This window comes from Triturus cristatus, chromosome 11 (assembly GCF_964204655.1).
Source record: "Triturus cristatus chromosome 11, aTriCri1.1, whole genome shotgun sequence".
Taxonomy (NCBI): domain Eukaryota; kingdom Metazoa; phylum Chordata; class Amphibia; order Caudata; family Salamandridae; genus Triturus; species Triturus cristatus.
The window spans coordinates 675,363,357-675,388,116 of record NC_140594.1 but is presented as its reverse complement, the minus strand read 5'-3'; the positions used below and the strand labels follow the sequence as shown (position 1 = coordinate 675,388,116).

Here is a 24,760-nt window from a genome sequence, read left to right as displayed (position 1 = left end):
GGTGCTTGGCATAGAGCTTTCTTTAAGCTTTCAAAAGCTAGTGTGTGTTCCTGAGTCCAAGGGAGGACAGTCGATGTGGCTGCCTCCTGTGTTGTTAATTGAATGAGTGGTTTTGCTAGAAACGCATACTGAGGGATCCACTGCCTACAATATGAAGTGAGGCCTATGAAAGCCCCGCACCTCCTTTTGTGTCTTGGGTATTGGCATATTAGCTATTAACTGGATACGATCTGGTGTAAGCTGCCTTCCCTCCTTGGACAGCGAGTGACCAAGGTAAATAACTCGCTGGACACAGAATTGCAGCTTAGAAGGGGACACCTTGTGCCCCTTTTCGGCTAGAAATTGTAAAACCGTCAGTGATGCTTTTTCACATTCAGGTTCGCTTCGGGCGGTGATCAGCAGATCATCGACATATTGAAGCAGAGCAGTGTTGACTGGCATGTGGATACTGTCAAGTTCTCGTTTCAGTGCTTGGCTATAGATGCTGGGGCTTTCTGTAAATCCTTGAGGTGCGCGTGTGAATTTAAAGCTACGTCCATTTAAACTAAATCCGAACAAATATTGGCTTTCCGGATCTATTGGGACGCTGAAAAAGGCATTCTTGAGATCAATTACAGTAAAGAATGTTGCTTCGGAATCAATAGCTGTCAGTAATGAAGAGATGTCTGGAACTACGGGGTATTGTGGTACAATACATTTATTTAATTCGCGCAGATCAATAACCAATCGATATACTGGGGAAGCCTTTGGATCCGTTCGTTTAAGAATCGGAATTATCGGTGAATTACATATATTGGAGTCGGTCTCCACAACCACTCCTTGGCCAATAAGCTCGTCAATGATTTGCAGTAAAGCCATTACAGCATCTGGGGGTAACTTGTATTGTCGCATTCGTGGTAGTACCACTCCTGCCTTTAGTGTGACTCGATATGGTGTAATGTTCATGCAACCAACATCTGTAGGGCCTTGTGCCCATAAATGTGTGGGTAAAGTCTGCAGTCGGGAATCCATGTCTCGAGACACATAATGACCTTTGAAATCACGTAAAAACAATCTTACTCCTTCCGGAGAACAACATATTATAGCTCCTAGAGCTTTCAGTGTTTTTATACCTAACAAGTTTTCTGGACATGATTTAGTAAGCAATAAATCTGTAGTTCTGGTCAAGGGTCCTATCGTAAGTGGAAGAGGCTGTGATACTTCATTAACAATAGGTTTTCCTGAAAAACCAAGGGATATATTCTGTGAGCCTGAGAGGGGTGCCCCTGGAACTTCACTACGTTTTATAGTTGTTCGACTTGCCCCTGTATCAAGTAAAAATTTTCTATCTTGGCCTAATAATTCACTATGTACATAAGGTCCTTCTTGGTCTACAGGGACCTCGATAAGGGGTAAGTCAACTTCCCTCTCTAGGCTGGTTCATGCATATCGTTGATAATCAGGATAGTCATACTGTGCGGTCTGGTACAGCTGTCGTGTCGTGGTTTGTGTGGCAGCAGCCGGCAGCGCTGGTGCGGCTGGCACAAACTGTATAGACTGTTGTGGAGCTGGCATGGCCTGTGCATGCTGCGGTGCTCCTTGTTCATTCTGATCCTGTCTGGGTGGCCGTGGTCTTTCTTTTGTAATGCCTGTGGCGATATTACGCTTCAGGACTGGGCAGTCATGTATGTAATGTCCTGGCTGTTTACAATAGTTACATGTCCCTTTTATAGGTCCTGCTGAATCACCAGAATGTGTCGTACCCTTTTTATGTCCTTCAGCTGGAACTGTCTGGGAGACTAGCATTTTCATTTTCGTGTCTTTCATGCGTCTTTGTTCATGTTCTTGTTCTTCTCTAATTCTATTGTAATGGTACTGTAACATTTGTAGCATTTGTGATGGCGTATTACCTTGCCAGGTACTCTCGAATTTTAATACTCTATTCTTCACTTGGGGCAAGGAATTTTCAACTAATTTTGTCACAAACAGATGTGGGTATGACTCGCTACTTGCTTTTATACCACTATTTATACCAAAACATTTTTCGAATCGGGCATAGAAATCACTAGTGTCTTCATCTTGCTTTTGTTTACAGGCTGAGATTGCACCCCAGTCTTCCTTTTTCGTAGTTAATAAACGTGGCAGTACCTGTACTAGTAAACCTGGCAGTGCTTTAGTTTTGTCCCCAAGCCCCGAACCTGGACCTCGGGCCTTTTCTTCATTTTCTAATGCTGTCCAATCTATCTTTTGGTCTCCCACCTCCCATTCTTTTTCCTTGAGTTTTTCATAAATGCCAGCAGGCATTAATACCTTTAATATTGTCATAATGTCGGGATAGGTATACTCTCCCATGAGTAACATGTCTTTAATTTCTCGGTGGAAACCCGCTGGGTCTTTGTCATGACTGGGTACCACTTTCTTCATTTCTAACAATTCTATTTTAGATATGGGCGTATATACATATACACGTTTAAACTGATTGTCCTCGCCCTTTATTGGGTGTACTTCTCGTAAGGGATTCTGTCTGTCCATGTAATACATCGGTCTTTCCTTGATGGGCAATGAAACATGTTCTGGACATACAAAAAGAATGTACTGCTTTCTAGATTCTAGTATTTCCTTAATTAACTTAGTACCTGAACCTTTCCATCTATTCGTGAGTAATTCGGTCAATATATCAGGTAAGGGACCAGAATCTGAATGTTGGCTTTTATATAGTATAAGAAGTTGTTGAATCATATAAATCCCAGCTAAACGCTGTTCATCTGGGGTGAGGTTCAAAAATGTGTGTGCTATTGTATCATCACCATATTTTCCGGGACTGTCAACCCAATGAACGGCTGACCTGGCTAATTCTTGTTCATCCATAGAATCGAGTAAATGATAACCCCTTCGTTCTCGCAGTAATTTGTCAGCGGCTTGGAACGAATGCTCGGGGGACCTTATATTTATTATAGGTGTTTGGAAATTCCTGTTATTATCTGGACATATCGGACGTATCGGATCAGTAAAACATCTGGTACTATTACAAGATCTTCCTCTACCTACATAGGCTATGGTGTCTGACTGTCCTGTGGGCAGTCCTGATCCTTCCTCCTCCTCGTTTTGTTCAAACTGGTCTACCGCTAATCTCTCTTCGTGTAGGCGTTCTATTTCTTTACGGATCTTTCTGCACATGGCTATTATACATTTTTGCCTGTCATGTTTCCCTTCTGATATATTCTGGCTCCATCTGGTAAGAGTTTCCATTGTTTCCGGGTCTACCCCCGGTCGGTCTTGATTTCTGATTACGCAATTTATGAGGAAACGTAACAGTTCCCCTTGTATCTCCACTTTCTGGTATTCCATAGCTCTGTTAATACATTCAGAGTCTCGCCCTGTTTGGACATAATGATATATATTATCTAGATGCATAGTCATTCCTGGTAACTTCCCTAAATACACCGCGGCTCGTCTGATACGTAATGATGCCAGGATCATTTCGTCCTCTTTGCCGGGCACAGGGTCATATCTACAATCTATAAGAAGTTCCTTAAGCGTGCGGGCATTTATGAGTTTGGGGGTACGTGGATGTGCTGACTCTTGAAAGGTAAGTTTATTTATTCTGGGTGGCGTAGAAAAAATATTGGTAGCACCTCCGGTAGCCCCGTCTGGAGTATCGGGCGTGAAAGGATTCGTAGAACGTGATACAGCAACTATAGGTGTGGATGACACAGCTATAGAAGTAGCTGTAGGAACAGATGTGGAAACGGACGTGCTTGCCGGAACTTGTGTCAGGATTTGATGCTGTAAGGATACAGGTACAGGATCTTGGCGTTGAACCTCCCCGGCCAACGGTCTATGTGGGGCGGGGTTAGCATACTCGGGAACTGCGTCATCTAAATATGAGGAAAGAAAAACATCTTCTGCGGTTCTAGGATGCCCCTTAGGATGTACTTTTATTGGAAATAATGGGGGTGGCAAGTCTTTTGGTATCCCCGGAGTAGCCTTAGGTAATCCTTCGGCCAGAAGGGGATACATACCCTTCATAAGGGCATGTCTTTGTCTGTCTACTTGTTCTGATTTTACTCGTGTACCTTCTTCAATTAATAGATTTTCTTGAACTTTATTTGAATTCTCTTTACTCTTCTCTTCCTGTCTACGTGCTTTTTCTGTGCGTCTATACCATTCTTTACGCCATAATTCAATGGCGTCCTTCTGTGATTGTCTAGCTTTCTTTTTCCATAATTCTTCCTCTACTTTCACGATGCACTCTGCATCCCAGGTCCCAGCTGCGGGCCACCTCTGACTTTCTGGTAATTCCTTAGTGTAGTCTACCCATAGATCAAGAAATAATATAGCGTCTAGGCCGTGTTTATGATACATGAAGTACCCTGGAGTGTCCCTAGGAGGAATAGGAACAGCTTCTTCGAGTACCCCTTTTCTAGTTGTGATCTGTCTTAGTTTTGAAAAGAGCGGCATATTGAAAACTGATCTGATACTTGGTTTTGAACAAACTTAATACAATAAAACACAATAATGAACAGTCATTCATACCACATGCAGGACATATCAATACATTTAACATTTAACATTTACATGAGCAACGATGATGATGACGATGATCTAAGAAAACTTAATCACTAAACATAATACTCGGCATTTAACTGAATTATTCTGAATTTATATACTTGATATACTAGATATACTGCTAAACAGTACAGATACACTGCTAAAACAGTGCGGACCGGATTTGTGTACCCAAACCCGTCTGGACCGGCACAACTTATGTGCACGCCAGAACGCCTCCCCAGTAATGGTACTCACCGGGTAGCTCGGAACGGAAGGCCTCGGAACGGGACTGAACTGAACTGGACCGGACTGGACTCGACTCGACAACTTCGGACACTTCAGGACATCGGAAACCTGGTGGGCCTCTGTATACCTCGGATCTTGCTCTCTCAGCTAGGCTCTGGTCGGGATACTTCGCACTTCTCACCGCCTCGTCTGGGTGTTGATCGCAGCCTCAGTCGCCCCCGCTTGACCGGAGGGAGATACAGGAAATCCTGCTGGTACGCGTTGCTATCCGTCCAGCTGTGGCAGGAGACCGGGCCTGCAACGCACCGCCGGCGCGTGAGATGAGAAAGTGTCCCTGTTCGGGCGCCATTTATGTGGTAAATAATTTAATTACCGGGACTTAATTTGATACAGAACATAATAAGAATAGCTCAATAAATAAGAGGCAGAATCCGTGGTATTAGAGGTTAAGAACGGGCTTTATTCCAATAAACGATTTCGAAATCGTGGACTCCAGGTTCCATCACCACGGAGGCTCAGGAAGTGAAGAACATACATTATTGATAATTAATAACTTTTATACAATAGGCATTACAGCGAAGCAAATGCAAGAGGCGTAACAATTGATAGCAAAGATAACATTTCACGTGCTTAGCTGAAGGAGGCGTAATTGGGAGTAACAAGGAAACGTCATTGGTTGTGATGTTACATATGGGTGGACCTATGAAATAATTTCGCAATGTCAGCAGAAATACTTTGCAGAGATGCGCGCGCAGCAGCATGACGTGTGATTGACGTGCAGCTAGGGGGTGAAGGGGACTTGACATTTAACTCTACATGTGGCGACAGATGTCTGGAGGGTCAAGTCAACCTAATCCCAAATCATATCTAACATCCTATGTTTAAAGAACTATGTTATCCAAAAGAGAGGCCTTCTTGGAGTAGAATCTTATTCTATACTGACTATACTGACTGTTAGTGCGTGTACAAGCGTCTAAGTGTCTACACTAGATGCGAGGGCAGGAATCTTCCATGGTAACAGGGCTATGAATTACTTGTATAAAGACAGAGAAGCCGGGCCTTTGCTCGGTAGCTGGCAGAATGTTTACTTAAGCTACTAGACAGGAATGCATTGGGCAGGGAGCGGAGCAGATAATTTCCGAAGGTGAAATACAGTTCTTGGCAGGCAGCAAGCTGATGTCAGGCATCGTGAGCCGCGCAGAGGATGAGACAAAGTTCATGGTCACAGATGCAGGCTCGGACTGGAGCTTCAGAGACAGAAGGCAAGAAAAGCTTGATGACAGAATCAGGGCCTACTTGCCTGGACTGTAAAATGGCATAAGTGAACCATAAAAAGGCGGTGGCCTTTCGTACTTAGGAATGGAATATCCGGCCCATTCATGGCGGATCTGAAAGAGGACATGTTAACGGTGGACGCACATGTATTTGCGTCTTCATAACTGGAACTGGAGGGATCATACATGTACTTGTAACATGCACATAGAACCGTTGGGGTCCAAGATAGGGGACATAACTGATCATAAAAATCCATATTTCCACAAAGGGGTTACACTCCTAAAATAACCCCTGCTCACCCTCTAGGTAGCTTGGCGCGAGCAGACAAGGCTTATCTCAGAGCGTTATAGGTTAAGCATTTGTGAACACATACAGTAACCAAGTGACAACACTACAAATTGACACCACACAGGTTTTATATTAAAAATAAGGATTCTTTATATAGAGTTACCACAAGACCATTAAACGACAAAAATACACAATACTGTTACTTTAGATGGTAGAATTTTGCTTAGTTCTCTTAAGTTCTTAAATGCGACACTTTAAGTCAATGTACCTTAGATGCGACACGCAGGGCAACGAAAGTGTTGCAACGATGCTGATGCGATGAAGTTTTGGTGCAAAGAAATAAAGACGTGAAGATCTTCCAGATGCGTTACGCTTCTCCGATGTTGCGAGAAGACTCGACTCGATGCGTCAGCTGCAGCGGCGTCACCCTTTACGCGATGCGATGACAGCGGCCTTGGCAGCGGCACTCTTCTCCGACGTTTGCGAGACGCTTCCGCTCGATGCGATGTTGCAGCGGCGACACACCTTTACGCGATGTGACGACAGCAGCTCTGACGGCGGCACACTTCTCCGTGGATGCGAGGCGCTTTTCTTGATGCGGTGCAATGCGACAGCTACGATGGCTGCGATGGCGACACGCTTCTTTCTCGATGCGAGACTCTTCTCTTGATGTGGTGCGATGCGTCAGCTACGATGGCTGCGATGGTGACACGCTTCTTCGGCGTTGCGAGACACTTCTTGGATGATGCGACACGCTTCCGCTCGATGCGATGCTGCAGCGGCGACACACTTTACGAGATGCGACGACAGCAGCTCCGACGGCGGCATGCTTCTCCTTCTTGAGTCGCGCTTCCAGCTCCTTGCGACACGCAGTCCCTCAGAAGGCCTAACAACAGCAGCAGGCACTTCCAAAGAACTTTGGGGAGCTGGGGGGTGAAGTCTGTTGTTCCTGAGACTTCAGCAGGAGGCAAGCTCTGTTCCAAGCCCTTGGAGATCTTTTTAAGCACAAGTTGAAATAAAGTCTTTGTAGTCTTTCTCCTCTCCTTCAGCAGCAAGGCAACCACTGCAGGCCAATCCCCCAGGTCAGGGACAGTACTCCTTCCTTACAGCTTTCCCGGTTCCTTCTCCTCAGGCAGAGGTTCTTCTTGTCAAGCAGGATCTAATTTCTTGGGAGCAGGGTCCCAATACTTATACCCCTAATTCCTTTGTTCCTCTGGGGTAGAGGGGCCTTTGCCCAGTCCAAATCAGTTCCTGAGCACTTTGTTGACATGACTCTGACCTTCTATTCAGGGTGCAGGGCAGAGACATCAGCCGCTCCACAGAAGGTGGAGCCAGCATTGTGGTGGCAGAGCACAGCCCTATTCAGAGTCCAGGTGCACTCCTCCCACCCATCTGGATGTCAATCTCTCTATTCACCACCAGGCTACCTAGCCCTGCCCCTCTGGGTTTCCCCAGCCCTGTCACTCACACAAACCAGACAGGCAGATACACATCATAGCAGAGGTGGGCTGAAATGGTTAGGCAAGCAAATACCAACTTTCTAAAAGTGGTATTTGCAAACACAGAATATTAAAATAAACTTTACTAAAAGATGTATTTTTTTATTCTGAGTTCAGGCATACTAAACTCGATTTTCTACCATGTTCCCTGGGTCTGTTAGGATCATAGGATGTAACAATTCTAACAGCCCATTCTGGCCTATGGGAACAGGTAGCCTTACAATAGTGAAAAACTAAAATGGCTGTAATTCACTATTAGGACATGCCACACACATCAGGGCTTGTCCTACCTTATGCTTACAATGCACCCTTCCCTTGGGCCTACCATAGGAGTGACTAATATGAAGTTAAGGAAAGGTTTAGGGACTGGGAAGTGGGTGCACTTGCCCAGTCAGCATGACAGTACCAGACTGCACGCAGGCTCTGCAATGGCAGACCTTAGACACATTTTACTAGGCCGCTTCTGTGGGTGGCACAACCAGTGCTGCAAGCCCACCAGCAGCATTTGTATTTACAAGCCCTGGGCACTCCTGGTGCACTTTACTGGGGTCTGACAGTAAACCAAATAAGCCAATCATGGAATCCAACCAACACATACATTTTAAATAGGGAGCACTTGCACTGTGGCACTGGTTGGCAGTGGCACAGTGCTCTGAGCAGCTAACACCAGCAAAACACATGAGGCACAGCGACAAAAAGTGGAAGGGAAACTCACGCAAAGGTGCCAGGTCTAACAAGGGCTTTGTTCCAGATTCCTGAATTGTGGAGTCTGCTGGCTAGGGTGCGGTGTGAGACTATGTCGAAGACTGCGGAGAGGTCCAGGAGGATGAGGGTTACAGTCTCTCCTCTGTCGAGGAGGGAGAAGATGTCTGTCGCGGCAATGAGGGTGGTCTCTGTGCTGTAGTTCTTCCTGAAGCCTGATTGGGAGGAGTCGAGGATGTTGTTCTCGTCGATGAAGGAGGAAAGTTGGCTGTTGACAGCTTTTTCAATGACTTTCACCGGGTAGGGAAGTAAGGAGATCGGTCTGTCCTCACACTCAGCTTCTACTAGTACTGGTGCCCATGTATGCTGGTCTCCAGTGTTGAGGTCTGCCTGTGTCTCCTAGTATTAGTGTGTCCCATTCCCAGTATTTCATCATGTCGGTGAGGTGTTTTCCAGCCCAATGCTCCTTACGTTTCTCATAAAGCCCAGTTTTGGAGTCTCACCTTTCACACTGTAGGTGCCTGGCAGCTTGCTTCAGCAGTCATAATACCTGGTTTCAGAATGGCCCTATGCCAAATCAATCTATTTCCACCCAGATGTCTTTGCCCCCACCACACACACTTCAGTATTGGTGAGAACCAATCTCTGTTGCCTGTACCTCCATGTCTCAGTACAACCCAAAGTGTCTCTTAGGTCCCTACATAAGCCTTTCCAAATCTCCTGTGTCAATGTCTCTATATCCCCAATGTCACAGTGTCTCCAAGTATGGAAGTATCTCACTTCATAAGGGCACTGTCTTGCATTCTCCAATGCCTTCCTGTGACTAGTGCCAGTGAGTTAATGTTCCCTGTGCCTTCCTGTCTATTGCAGGATTACCTCATTACAGCTTCAGTGACTTTACCCAGTGCCACCGTCTCCCCAACCTCAGGGTCCACATTGTCAATGTAGCACCCTCACAAGAGACAGCCATTCCTTGCATCCAGCATTGTTCATGTACACCACCCTAGGGGTCTTGCAATTAGTGAAATTACGTAGTTCCAAAATCATCTTGTTGTTAAAAGTCACTTTCTTTGTGGTGGAGGTAAGCTGACACATGCTACAATTACCGCAGGGGTAGTGACCCATTGGTAGCGTGCTCAGCAATGGTTGTGTTTTATCGTTCCTAGTTTGGGGCAGGTGTGTACCAAAATGTCCCTTAGGTTTCTCGCTTTCTAATGTGAGAACATGGGTTTTGGGATGTCAAGCTTTCCACTGTTGAGGGTACGCCAATGTTTTTTTTTTACTATTTTGGTGACACAGTCCGATACAATGCTGAAAGTTGTGATACATATTGGTCTTCTGTCTTTTTATGTCTTGTTTCTGATGTGTTTCCATAAGCGCTTCTCTGTGGTTGTTTGTGGCTCTCTTCTTAGCTTTAGATATCAAGTTCTTAGGGTATTTCCTAGTGAGTCATTTTTCAGATAGGTCTTTGTCTTGTGCTCTGAAGTCCTTAGTCTCAGAACAATTTCTTCTGAGCCTAAGAAACTGTCCAAAAGGGAGGTTCTCCTTCAGTTGTCTGGGATGAAAGCTGTCAGAGTAGCGGACAGTTTTTTGCCGTGGGTTTAAAGTGTGTGGTTGTTTTCAATAGACTATCTGTAGCATAGATATTGAGGTCCAGAAAGGCCAGTTGTGATCAACTCATGGTATGTGTAAACTCAAGGAAAGGGTCCTGGTGGTTAAGCCACTCAATGAACTCGTTGGCTTTGGATTCATCACCTTCCCAAATTAGTAGAACATCTTCGATGTATCTTTTCCAGAGTTAAATATTTTGGCAATGTGGGTTGTTGTTGGACAGGATTTTGTGCTTTTCCAGGTGATGTACATACAGTCCTGCCACACTAGGGGCAAATGTGCTGCCCATACCTGCCCCGTGCTGTTGCCGAAACAGGATGTCCTCAAAACGGAAGAAATTCTCTGTCAGGGCCCACTTGAAGCACTCCAGGACTAAGTGCCTTGGTGTATGATAGGTTCACTCTTCTTCGTATAGGACCTCTTCAATGATTTCAAGGGTCGCTTTGTGGGGTAGGCTGGTATAAAGGCTCTCCACGTCCAATCCAATGAGGATACTTGTTGTAGTGTCAAAATGTAGATCTTGGAGGAGGCAGAGTCCTTCAGGTAAGTGATTGTTCCCTGTATCAAGGGGCGTAGGAAAGCATCCGCGAATTTGGAGAGAGGTTCCAAAATGGATCCTATGCCGGAAATGATAGGTCGTCCTGGTGGGTTTTCCAATGACTTATGGATCTTCGGTATAGTATAAAAATACGGGGTAACCGGATGGGTGTTGTCCAAGAATTCCCCTCCCTTTTTGGTGATCCAGTCATGTGCTGTGGCTTCTTCCACCATGCTGGCAATCTCTGTCCATAGGCGTTCCGTTGGGTCTTCTCTGATACGTAGGTAGTTCCGCTCATCCGCCAGAAGTCTCATGCATTCTCTGCGGTAGGCCTCTGTAGTTTGTAGGACGATGGTGCCACCTTTGTCCGCTGGCTTGATCGTATTTCTGGTTTTGTTTGCCAGTTGTTGAATTGCTTCATGCTCCTTTTTGCTAGTGTTGTGGAACACTCTTATGGTCCTGGGATCGATTTCTCACACTTCTTTTAGTATGGCCTTCTCGAAGGCTAGGAGTTCCACTAGTAGGGTAGATGGAGGGGTAAATGTAGATTTTTAATGCAGGCTTGTATCCCCAGTGTTGGTGTCCATTATAGGTTTGTTCTAAAAAAAAAAAAACACTCGTAGTTTGATCTTACGAATGAACTCATTCAACTCACAGATGAGTCGGAACTTGTCCAAACTAGATGTGGGGACGAAGCCTAATCCTTTATCTAGGACTGTCAGTTGAGTTGATGATAAAGCAATGTTAGACAGATTTACCACTAGGCTGGATGGCTGCTGGTAGTTGGGTTGTTCAGTGGGCCCATACTCCTCATATTCATCCTCGTTGTTTCCAAGGGGTGTGACCATTGTACTTGCTGTCCTTTTCAGGTTTCTCCTCTCTGGGTTCCTTTGCCTCTCCCTAAAAAAGGAAATGACTGACCAGGCTGCTCCGGTTGTTGTGCTGGCTCCAAGAAGGTATAGGGTTGTTGTTGATAATATGGTGGTCCGTAGAAGAAGGGTGCCGGAGGAAAAGGTGGGGGGCCTTGATAGGAAGGCCATCCAAAACACTGCCCTCCTCTGTTCCCCATCCTCGGGCTGTGGTTACGTCGACTCCTGATGTGGTTTCTTCAGCCGTTGCCATTGTTAGAGCAATCTGAGCCGGTATCCGATCCCTCTGTATTGGTGTTGTACCCTGGGTTCCTTCCAGACAGATGATAATCCTCTCATGTATATGGGTATACTTACGTGTGTGAGAAATTTTTGGAATCCTTTTCGAACTTCTGGTATTTTGTATCTTTAAGTGTTACCTCAAAACCTGTCATCATTTTATTCAATTCCTCCAGTCTCTTCTTTAACTCTGTGACTGTTTTGAAGCTCTTGAGGCGAACTTCAAGTGTATGTATTTCTTCTTTCATCTCCTGTGACAGTCGTGCTGCTGTTTTGAGTATGAGTACCACCCAAACTCTGGTGCAGTGCCAGGAGATTAGGGACCAATCTTTCTTGAATGATTTATCTTGTTTAAAGATGAATGGTTCATTGCGTACTATTAAACCCCGTGGTGCCGCATTTACCCTCAATTATTCGGTCATCATGACCCCATGGATTATGGTTTTGATCTGATTCCTCTTCAGTTCTATCAATTCTTCCCAACATTGACCTGCTTTGTTGGTATCTCTGTTGGGTGTCTCTGCGAAAGGGGTCATAATGGATAAGATTCTCTCCACTTCCTCTTCCGAGAAGGTGAGGCCAGTAACTTCGGCCATCGTGACAAATTTTGTGTAGTGGGTGGTGTCAGGAAAACACGGGTGCAAGGGGCAGGACCTACCACAGCTTCATGCTGTTTATAATGCAATCAAACGATGGGGGAGATGGAGGTTGAGGTTAGGTTCACCCTCCTAAGTGAATGAAGTATGTAGGTATGATCACTAGAAAGCTCAGCACCAGGATATGCGAGCACCGAAGCAACATCAGGTGCAATAGGATCACCACAAAAATTACACCACATTTTACAGAAATGCAACATACCCCAAACGATCTGCATTGGGTAGTGTTCGAACACATCAAACACACTGACAATCTAGAACACAGGTTACTAGAGAAAGAATAAAGATGGGTGTACAAATTAAACACGGACACTGAAGGTTGAATGACAACATTCTGTGGGGGCAATTTGTAAAATGATTCTTGATGCACGATCTACAATTTAATTACAGGGTACTAGGAACAATACTTCGCTACCAGTATCACTAAGGGGAATGATCAATCCCTTTAGGATACCCACATTTGGCACTATGTAATACCATTTTTTGTGGTCTCCTTGTCATCAACCGGATCACCACCGACATCCCACATTTAGAATGTATAAGCTATGTCTAACACCTGTGTTGCGGTGGTCCACTTGTTTAGAGCCCTCCCGTACCATTACATTATTCTTAGACATTCCAAGATGGCCCCCATCATTTTTAGACATTTTAAGATGCCTTCCTTCCATATTATCTCCAGTCTAGCCAACCTCTCTTTTTGAGAATTCGGTTTGCACTCAATAACCAGACCCTTGAGTATTTCGCTCTTGGATTGGTTTCATATCTTCAGTTCCCATTTCATTTATGAAATATGCCACTCGGGAGGTCTCAACGAAAGGCATCGGAGTCACTTGCGCAAGATGGCCCCCAATATTGCCATATGTAGCGGCCATTTTGGAGGTTTACGGTCTAGTTGTCAAAGCAATCATGACTGGACGGTTCTGGCAGTATTTAATGGACTCCGGGAGACAGACGCGGTAAGATACGTTCTCTCGGGTGCCATTAGGTGATTTGCCAGAGGTGCACTTTGATGAACTAAGTCTTGTTAACCCTTTTCTCCTTAAGTTGCTTTCTTAGGAACTAATGAGTTTCTAATATTCCATTTTATATTAATGTGAGACACCGGGAGAATTTTTCTCCGGTTTTTTCCTTGCTAATTACCACTCTGTGTCCCCATTATTTCCTTAGGGTGTGACTACAAGCCCCTCTACCCCTGCAGATCATGAGGCAAAATTATGCCTAAACTAAAGTGTGTGTCACTAATATGCTGACAATTAAGTGTTATATGTTGTATGTCAGGTAGTGTCTCTACACAAGTGCTTTTTCGTTCTGTATTTAACCACTTATTTATTACCAGGCGTCGCAAGTGTGAGTTCTTACCATGCTGCATGTTTGCACTAATTATTACTTTTAATTACACCCACCCACTATAGAGGAGTACATTGATTAAGTTAAGATGCCGCATGTGTCAAGAACATACCAGCCTGGTTGGGAGGCGGGTGCGTTTTTAATTCTCTCTTGGTTTTATTTCCTCAGATACTACGTGTCAGTGATTAATTGTATGTATTACATGTTAGGCGTATACACAGTGGGTGTGCACCTCATTAATTCCTAATTATAGGTTTGCTTAGGAGTGGCACGCACAGGGCTGGTCCTCGTGTGGTCCTGAAGAAGAGCTTTGAGGGGACAGCTCAAAACATGTTGACCGAATACTAGGGACTCTATACTCATTATAGTTAGACATTTCCTATTATTAACCCCTGATTTTAGTCATACCAACTAGGGACAGTAATAAAAAATTAGCACACTAATTAGGTATTTTTAACTTTTTGTTTTCCACTCCACTTTCACTGCACTACACATTTTCCACAACGTAGTGCTCCTGTTTAGTTCCGCAAGTCGCAGCAAGCCTCAGTCCGCAGCGGATTGAGAGGACCCCAATGATGAAGCATGCCACCTAGGGGAAACCCTGGTGGGTGAGGGGACTCTAGAAAATAATGTTTCTTTCTGGAAAGAGGATTTTCATACATGTTCATTGAAAACCCTGTTCTTCCCCACGGTTAGATTTTTATTTCTGGTATTCCAGATTTTGTGAAATTTAAGGTTGGTAAGATATCCTGCATTCAAACCATTTTTGACAATTTTCTCTTCTTATTTCCAGGTGGCGTTGACAAATCTGCCCCTCCCTCTGTAAAGGGGGTATAGCCGTCTCACGTGACTTAGTAATGCTGATAGTTCTAACTGAACAGCTGAGAGCACTGCAGGTACTTCTAAATGAATTAGCTGGTTAAGCTGGATGTAGCTTTCCTGTAGAATCAGCAGCGCTTCTTTATTACAATTGTATACTGTGCTTGACCGCGAGGTGCCTGCAGACCACCACCACTATTCAAAAATAGTTGTAAGTACAATCACTTGCAAAAAGAAAAATCACCAAGTATTGCAAGGCCATAAGCGCTGACCAGATGAATGAAATCCCAGTGACTCATAAAAATCAACGGCTTACATGAAACAGTGCATAACTTTGCAAAATAAACATGTGAATCCTATATCTGAAGACATATTGCACTACTATGAAGAGGCCCAGACTTACAAGAGATGCTTTAGTCAACGGCAAGGGTACAATCTGGTCCTTATATTTGCTCCTTGAAGTTACTATTTATTTGTATTTACCGAAAGATTCACTAACATTGGGACATCTTTTTTAGAGTACTGATCTTTACTTTACAAAATAATGCATTCTGCACCATACAGCCTTCGATCATTTCAACTGAGCTGGTTTGATTAACTAATCTGAAAATAATTACTTGTAAAAGGAACTACCAAAATAATGCGCCCAGGTTACATAGATTCATCATGTACCCCTATGTACGTTGTATAGATTATAAACATAATAGTACAGATGAAGGATTTAAAATAAATGTAAAATGAGATCACCTATACTGATCCGCTGCCAAAGGACTTTTGAATGAATGTTTGGTAAACACTGTCTAGTTCTTGGGTAGAACTCTAATTTTACTAGAAAGTAGTTTGAACTGTTTGAACACAAACTCCTAAATCTCACATTAAATCAGGGTCACTTGGTTGAATGGGCTTAAATTGACCTATAAACACCATGAGCGGGGCGTGTTATACAAATGCCTCTTTACAACAACACAAAACAGACTAGAATAATTATATTATGCCATGAAGCCTAAAGATTTTGGTTTTAAAAGAAAGTACAAAAATTGAAAACCAAAATATGGATTAGTTTAAATATGCATAGGAACAGAACGATTTTTCTTTACCTTTTTTGGCTATCTCTATTGCAGCTGCTTTGCCGATTCCACTGTTGGCTCCTGTGATCATAAAGGATTTTCCAGACACATTTACTTCAAGATCCTTGCTCGTGAAAGAGGCTGAAGCTTCATCGTATCCTCCCCTATGCATGAAAATAAAATGTGATACAATAATTTACTTTTGTTCTTACACTGTGTGGCATTCATTGACTTTTGTTAAGAAGGAGAAAGTAAATGTCCTATAGGTCAGTAGAAAAAAAATTATTTATGAAAGGCACGGAGGCTAATATTAGGCAGCACTTTGCTTTATTTCCCTCACACCGCAGCAATGCAATAAGGGAAGATTTCTCAAAAGGATAATTTCAGGAACACATACAAAACACTGGAACCCTCACCCATCTTACTTTTGTTATACAATATTCTTCAAATACTGAGGGTACTCCCAAGGCAGGTTGACATTTTTACCACTATACTTTGGAAATCAGTGTTTTCTGCTAAGGCATGGAGGTTAAACTTTATGCATGTTCAAAGCCTTGCCTTTACATCCACCATTGCACTCTAAATCTATTGCTAGTGATGATCTTGAAAGACAAGTTATTTGGCCAATCAGCCAAATTCACCATATTCTGAATCCTCCCCACACCAGGAGCACACTGGTAGCCATTGCTCCTGGAGCCGAATGGCCGCAAAACTTTGAATAGAATCAACACCCCGTTCGACACACTACGAACTTAAAGGCCATGGGCCATATGTAGGTACCTAAATACCGGTCGGTAACGGCCGAAAATCGGTAAATATCCCGTTACCGACCGCTATTTAGGCACTTGAGATGTAGGTGGCTGATTTTCAGGATTCGGTAATTTACCGAATCGGAATTTTAAGGAATCGTTAAAATACCGATTCGGTAAATTACCGAATCCTGAAATGCTATGTAGGGGGCACTCAAGTGAGTGCATTTCTGTTTCTGGATTCGTTATTTACCACCAACTACAAGTTGATGGTAAATGACGAATACCTTTGAAAAAGCAATTTTGTGCTTTTTGGAATGTGCCATGTGGCAGACATACATGCCCTTAGGGCATGTATGTGTGCCACATGTGCACACATGCACAATTCAGGGGTGCAACAGGGTGTCAATGTGACACCCTGCCACCCATGAATATGCTCCCCCTATTACCGATTCGGTATTTACCGAATCGGTGATAGTGAATGGCTTCCCATTCATTCCTATGGGCCTCCAGGCCCATAGGAATGAATGGGAAGGGATGCATTATTACCGAATCGGTAATTACCTTTTCATAAATACCGAATATTACCGATTCGGTAATAATTACCGAATGGTTACCTACATTCTATTTACCGATTCATAAATACCGAATCGGTAAAATTCGGTATTTAAGAATCGGTAAATATAATTTACCTACATATGGCCCCATATCCCTTAATGAGACCCATAGCCTTTGTATGTGGACACTCCAACAGTCCCTTAAACTTGAGTAACAATAGCAGCTAACAATATGGGCACTGCACTATGAATTTATTGATCTCTTGAGCCCATAACAACACATCTGTAAAGTTATGCCGAATAGCGGAATGCATAATAATTCACACCTTCCCAGTCCTAAACAAAATAATACACATCCATTGCCTTTGAATTCAAAAGCCAATGTAAAAACATGAAAACTGGGCATTTTGTCCGATGGCAAATACATGTAATTCTTATGGACCTTGCGTCCCTTGAATCTCCATAAACACCAAAGTATTCAAGTCCAATTGCTAAATTCCATGAAATTTCAGGAATCCTCATTCCTAGTGCACTGTCCTTGAAGAGTTATAACGTTCCCAAACAGAAGTGCGAACGTGTTTCACTATAGCTACCAAGCCCTTCAAAAGTGTGCCCACCAACCAATTGACAAACCTTACTGCTGGCACATTTTCCAATTCCAACACAACACAGTGCATCATCTTTGGTCAAACGAACCCTGCAGAAACTCCAAATAATTTATGTGCCACCCATTACCGGTCTCTGATCCTATTCCGGCCATGGTCACATCTCCACACCTCACTCCTTAGTCTTACAGATTGACTTTGGATGCTATTCCCATATCTGGGATCTCTCCAAGTACTGCAAACCCATTCTAGGCCTTCACATTTCTACCACTACTAAAGCTGCAGATCATTGTTATGCTCTGAAATTACTGAGACCGTAAAATAAGCTGCCTTCAAATCTTGGTTTATTAACCAAGCAGTTTTCCTCAACACATAAACTGAAGATAAAAAAAAGTAATCCTTCTGCAAATAGCAGTAGACCACTCAATCACTCAAATTTCTTAATGTATTTCTTAATGTATTCTTAATGGATTACAGGACGTGCCTTTTTTCCTCCACTAGTGTGTACTCCTGAGTGTCTATTATTGCTCTGTTCGCAATCAACCTTGAAACCCCTAACAGATCGAATATGAACTAATGGGCACCTTTCATCCATTACGCTTGGTCATCTGAGACCTACCATTACAGTTTCCACAGGTTAACGAGCTTCCCTTAATGACAGGCATCTAGTGGCATATGGAAATCCTAAATCCGAGTGTAATATTAATGCATGCTTGGTATCCTCAGACAGCTCAGAGCCCCAAAGCACCAAACAATTGAGCTCTGCAAAAATCTAATCATTTTGAATCACGGAAGAACTTTGGGCCAATATCACAAGAATTTTCTAGATGAGTCTGTTTTAACCTTACAATGTTTTTTGACAACCAGTACCACATGAAAAATCTGAAGTTTTCTCACAAGCAAATAACAGACATTTTACACACTGTTGCTCCCAAGAAAAACGAACTTTCCGTTATTGCTCGAGGAAAACCACAAACAGCAACTTTATATAGATGTAGGCCTTTACCAAAAAGTACTTACAGATGGATTCATACTGAAAAGAACATTGCAACATCTTAACACATGAAATTAACTATCGCACAAAGGCAGCTCAAGTCCCTGGATACAACATCACCTCAGATATTAGGACATAACAAACCAGATTGGATGATTGGACTCTGTGGGTGGGCACATGGTCAAAATGGCTGAAAATACTAATATATCTTTTAAAGAGACATCTGCCCTCCTTTAACGATTTTGTTGAGTTATCACCACCATACGTCTCAGAAGACCGGTATATCGCACACAGTATGATTTTTATATTATATATTAGAACATTGTAATGGTAGAAGCTCCATTGAAAACAATGGAGTGCTCCGGGCTTATAATGGCTGGTATAAGCCAGGAGCTCCAACATGCCAATGCTTCTTTGTGGCTGTGAACAAAGGCTTCAGGGAGCCTGAGGGGATTTCAATCCCCTTGCGCTCCCTGAAGCCTTAGTTTAATTTGTTAGAACATTCAGCCCTCTAGTGGCAGAATGTTCTAATAGCCTTATAGCCCTTCGTAGCAGGGCTATACCGGCTATTACAGTCCAACTGCCTTGTTAAAGTCCCTCGCCTTCGGCTCGAGCCTTTAACTCTGCAGCAGGCCGTATAGCCCACTACAGAGGGCTATAAGGCTATATTAAAGTCTCTGAATGGTACAATGTAAGAAAGAAGTGCATGCACTGCAACTATCCTCAAGCTGACACTAGTTATATGTTTACTAGCTGTATTCAACTGAAAATATTTTGGATCACCATAGTCGAACAATTAAGTGTAATTGTGACCATACCAATTAATTCAGGTTCTGCTATTACACTATTAGGGACTCATGTATATAACCTTGCTTTCTTGATTGCTTGAGTCCTAACAGCAAAAAAGTGAAAGTACTAAAGATTGAGGGCATAAAATTCATGAATCTTATGAAATGGAACAAGTTGCCGTTAAAAGAAGCTGCTCACTTCTCTTCCAGGTGGACATTATTTGCTTGATATCTGAAAAATGAGACTATGCCATACTTTCTTTTTTATTGGTCTCAGCATATTAACCTCTTCAGCGCTGCGCGGATTCCCGCACAGTGCTGAAAGTTCTGAGCGCGGGCGGGGCCATGACGGAACGGTTCCGTCATAAGCACAGCCCAACCGGCGTGCATGACGGAACCGTTCCGTCATCGGTGTCGAAGAGGTTAAGATAATATGGTCCTTTTTGGCCCTTAAAAATGTTTTTTTTTTTAATGAAGCCTGTGGAAACTCAAATTGAGGTTTGAAAGGTGACTACAGACACTGTCTTCGAAGATCCTAACCTAAATTTGGAATTTCTTTAACTTGTTCAGTAGGACAGCCTCCTAGCCCTCCGAGTCACTCTGGTGGTCCTGGGTTCAAGGTGCAGGTCGAGTCCTTTTTACTCAGGCCATAGGGCAGCAGAGCAGTAGGGCAGCAGAGCAGACCTTTGATGCAGCAGAGAAGTCCTTCTTCTGAGTCTTGCACAGGTATAGAAGTGATCTGAAGAGTGGGTCTGAGGGTCCCCTTTTAATACCTATTACCCACTTCAAAGTTGGAGAAGCTTCTGGAGTTTCCCCTACAGCGGGGTATAGAATTTTCTGACACTCTGCCCTGGTCCCACTTTGTCTAAGGGCACAATAGGCTAGTCTTAAGTCCTTTGTGTGTGAGCCGAGCCAGTGCTTTTGAAGTGGAAAGGTGGTAGGTGACAGCTTCACACACCCAATAAGTCAGAGAAGGCCCATCCTGCCTAAACCCAGACCCTTTATTGTGTTGCTGTCTGGGAGGAATACACAAAGGACAACTACACCTAGTCATATGACCCAGGGACAGATTGCAGGCACCAAATGGTTAGGACAAGAAACTGCCAACTTTCTAACAGTGGCATTTTCAAAACTGTGACTTAAAATCTGACTTTACCATTAAAGAGGAATTTAAATTATATTTCCTCAGATATCAAACTGGATATTCCTACCTTCGCCCAATCAAAAGTCAGCACGTATTAAATGTAATAAGATTACTCAATGTTATCCTACGGGAAAGGTAGGACTCATGGTAGTGAAAAATGAAGTTGTGAGTTTTTAACTACCAGGACATGTAAACATTAAAATTACATGTCCAACTTTTTAATTACGATGCACCCTGGCTGTTTAGGGCCTACATTAGGGGTGACATTTTGAAAAAGAAATGGAGTTTTAGACTTGCCATGGGGGGTTATATTGCCAAGTTGAATTGGCAGTTTAAAGCTGCTGGTAGACAGAAATGGCAGGCCTGAGACATGTTTTAAATGGCTACTAATGTGGGCGGCACAAGCAGTGCTGCAGGCCCACTAGTAGCATTCAATTTACAGGCCCTAGGTACATGTAGTACTACTTTACTAGATACTTATAAGTAAATTACATATGCCAGTCAGGTGTAAGCCAATATTGCCATATTTTAGGGAGTGAGCACAAGCACTTTAACTCTGATTAGCAGTGATAAAGTGCACAAAGTTCTAAGGCCAACAAAAACAAATTCAGAAAAAGAGGGTTGGTGAAGGCAAACAGTTTGGGCATGACCCTGCAAAGGGGGCTAGAACCAACAAAAACTGCCCCATCAGGGATCTTGAGATAATTTTTACCCTTGCGTTACTTTTGGTACTCACCCAGGTAATTACAAATAACCATTACAACTGGAAGTATGCGGCTGGGGAGGACCAAATTATGAGACACGATTTACTAAGCTATGCAGCTAGAAAAAGCAAATTATGCGGCGTAATTCGGTACATTTTGTGATAGTATTACCTCTGTGAAATATGGGAAACTTAGGGGAATCATCACATTCTGCAGGGGTGCCCCATCATTTTGCGTTACACCACTGACTATGCAGCAATAGTATCAAGCACACAGGCCTTCAATATTTCTGGTCGTGGGCTTCTGAGAAATAATGTGGGCTCTGGCACTTAGGCGTTGAACTGTACATACGGTTTGCTGACAGTAATATAGAGAAAAAAAATTTAAGTGGTATTATCCTTGTTTTTGAAAATATCTCTAATTTATAATCTGTTTAAATAATAATAGAATGCAAATAAAGGTGTCAAGAATTCCTGTCATACGAGGGGAGGAAAACGGTAACCAGCGAAAACGGACTACATCTCCCAGGATGCTTAGCGGTTGAGAGGTTATGTAAACAGGAGAGCTGTTACATAACTCAAGGGAAACACGCCCTTATGTAAACAGGAGAGCTGTTACATAACTCAAGGGAAACACGCCCTTATGTAAACAGGAGAGCTGTTACATAACTCAAGGGAAACACGCCCTTATGTAAACAGGAGAGCTGTTACATAACTCAAGGGAAACACGCCCTTATGTAAACAGGAGAGCTGTTACATAACTCAAGGAAAACACGCCCTATAAAGGGAGGAACCGGGAGGTACAAGGCTGTCGGATATTGTGTTTACACCGACGTACCTGCTTCGTGAAGAGCAGTGTTCCGGAGTGGTGCTCCAGTAAGGCAAGAACGGAGGTAGGTCGAGTCGTTACTCCCTGGGCCGTGTCTTGCCCCATCGTCACCTGTGAAGGACCCGGAAGCTCTACCGGTCAACCATTGAGCTTCGCTTTTTGACTCGGCTGAGTCCAAGCGCAGTGGCGCTTTTGCTGGTTGGAGTCGTAACTCCCAGCCCGACCAGAGACACAGGGACTGCCAGCTGTAACGCACACCAGGAGGTGTTTGCCGCGTTACAGACTCGGAAGTCCACAGGATCGATCGAGCGGCTGCTCTCGGTTCAGTCTTCTTGCTTGTGATTGGGGTATCGGTGACGCATCACCAGGAGGTGACTCCGCGTCCCGGTGCAGTCTGAGGAAGAGGTTGAGCGGCTGCTCCCTTCAGGTAGAGACCCCGGCTGGGTGTTTCCCTGACTCCTCGATTCTCCCCAACACTCTTCGTGCCCCTCACAGCCTACCGATTGGCATTGTCGGCCATTTCATTTCTGCCCTCTGTTGGCATACGCCGGGATCGGCGTATATGCAGAGGACGGTTAGGACCATCCGTGCTGTGGGCTGGTAACGTACTTAGCCTGGAGGATTCCAGTGACTATAACTTTTGTTTGTTCTTTGTATTTTATTTGCCTTCATTAAAAGAACTAACCCTTCACAAGTGGTTGCGTCCTCATTGTCGTGTCTGTTAAACGATCCTGAGACGTTCAGGGCGTTACAAAAGGTTAAAGGCTGTTTTTGTCAAGGATATATATTCTTCGTGATTTTCAACCATTATTTTCATCTGATCCCAATATCATGATTAAAGTATGGTTTCCATTTTTACAGATAAATAGGAACAAAATGTAATTGGTTTCAACTTCTATGTTTATTTTTGAAAACGTAGTTACAATTCAGTCACTCATGACTACCAGAGGAAGAGCTAGCTTTGCAGTATGAATTGTGTGCAATTAGCATGGAGATGCTCACAAGTGCCTGAACTTCAATACTAATGTTTTCAGGTGAGTGTAAGTTGTATTCTATAAGGCCATCTGCAGCACTAAACCCCTAGCGGCATTCACATGTGGGGTACGCATTCAGTGGTTAAACATATATGGATATATACAACTTCTTTATTTTACAAAACACAAAAATATGAATAAATGCTGCTACTATGAGCAAAAGTAAAAATGGAATAAGGGAAAAGCTCTTTCAGGACCTATATAATTTTGTTTGAGACTACAAGGAGTTCTCACCTGCCAACAGCGAAAGAATTAAACAGAAAGATACATATATTTATTAACAGTTTTTATTTATATTTTTTTTAATTTTTTAAGTATTCATTAAAAGGATTTCTCTATTGTTCTCATTGCTTGGTCACATATATATTCTCATTTGATAATATCCAAAAAACCCTATGTTTAGTGTTATATTTTAATATGAGTATGACTGAGGTATATGTGAGAGTATGATTTGTGTTTTTTTATATATGATTAACCACGGGATCATGTGTTAGGGTTTTTTGGATATTATCAAATGAGAATATATATGTGACCAAGCAATGAGAACAATAGAGAAATCCTTTTAATGAATACTTAAAAAATTTAAAAAAATATAAATAAAAACTGTTAATAAATATATGTATCTTTCTGTTTAATTCTTTCGCTGTTGGCAGGTGAGAACTCCTTGTAGTCTCAAACAAAATTATATAGGTCCTGAAAGAGCTTTTCCCTTATTGTTTAGTCCTTCCCCCTTTCTCTTGGACCTCAAAGTATATTAAGGGGGGCCTTGTGTTCAAAAGTAAAAATGGATACATAGAGATACAAGAATAAAAAAAACATACAACTGGGATGCGCCATTCTAATATCAAAACACAGTCTTTAGGGGGGTATATTTTGGAGTTTATACACTCATCCAACACTAAATAGGCAGAAATAGATAAATCAGTTTTTGGACCAGGGAATTATGTTGGTGGCTCAGTTTCTTTTACACGTGTATATACACTGTATCGAATATCAACAGATGCAAACCATTCTCTCAATTTCTTAACTACGTTTTTCTCCTGAACACTCACGGAATTTCAAACTATTCTAGAGGTTTTCTGCTTTAAATCAAGATATTATTTTAGGAAGTAAGTGACCCAACAAAACTGCACTGGATATGCACAAGACAAATTCTATAATACGACTTACAACTAATTAATCCTGGTGTAGGAGGCTCCACCAGGGAGTGGAGACATGCAAATATTCACATAGGAGTAACTACAGTCAGATATGATGAAAGCCCCAAAAATGTAAAGTTACTTCTAGCTGCAGTATTAAATATACAAATGAGTAAATCTACATGGGTATCTTTACCTTTGTAAATAGAGCCCCATATCGGCAGCTAATATGGATTGAAAATATGAGTGCACTGGGGTTCGATCCAATTGTCAACAGCCCATCGCATAGTTTAAACCATAGTCCTGACAACATTTTAACATCCAGATGCAGTCCCATATATGGTTGCTTCAATCAGAAATCACCCTTCTCCATCGTACTCCAAGGTCCTAGGAAAAACCCCATTGGGAAACAGTCAATCCTGATAAGAAACCCTGATGCTCTGAGTAAGGAAACATTTGTCACAGTTTTTCACAGTTGGGGAATGCAGGAAA

General features: G+C 43.0%; 1 protein-coding gene across 2 annotated transcripts in view; it reads right to left on the bottom strand.

Moving 5' to 3' along the window:
- LOC146785310 (dehydrogenase/reductase SDR family member 12-like) overlaps positions 1-24,760 on the bottom strand; it is a 242,409-nt gene that overhangs the window by 208,393 nt on the left and 9,256 nt on the right. For both annotated transcript variants that reach the window (XM_085636416.1, XM_085636417.1), the window contains exon 2: positions 15,757-15,890. In XM_085636416.1, coding sequence (XP_085492542.1) covers positions 15,757-15,890 — 134 coding nt within the window. The remainder of the gene's footprint in view (positions 1-15,756; positions 15,891-24,760) is intronic.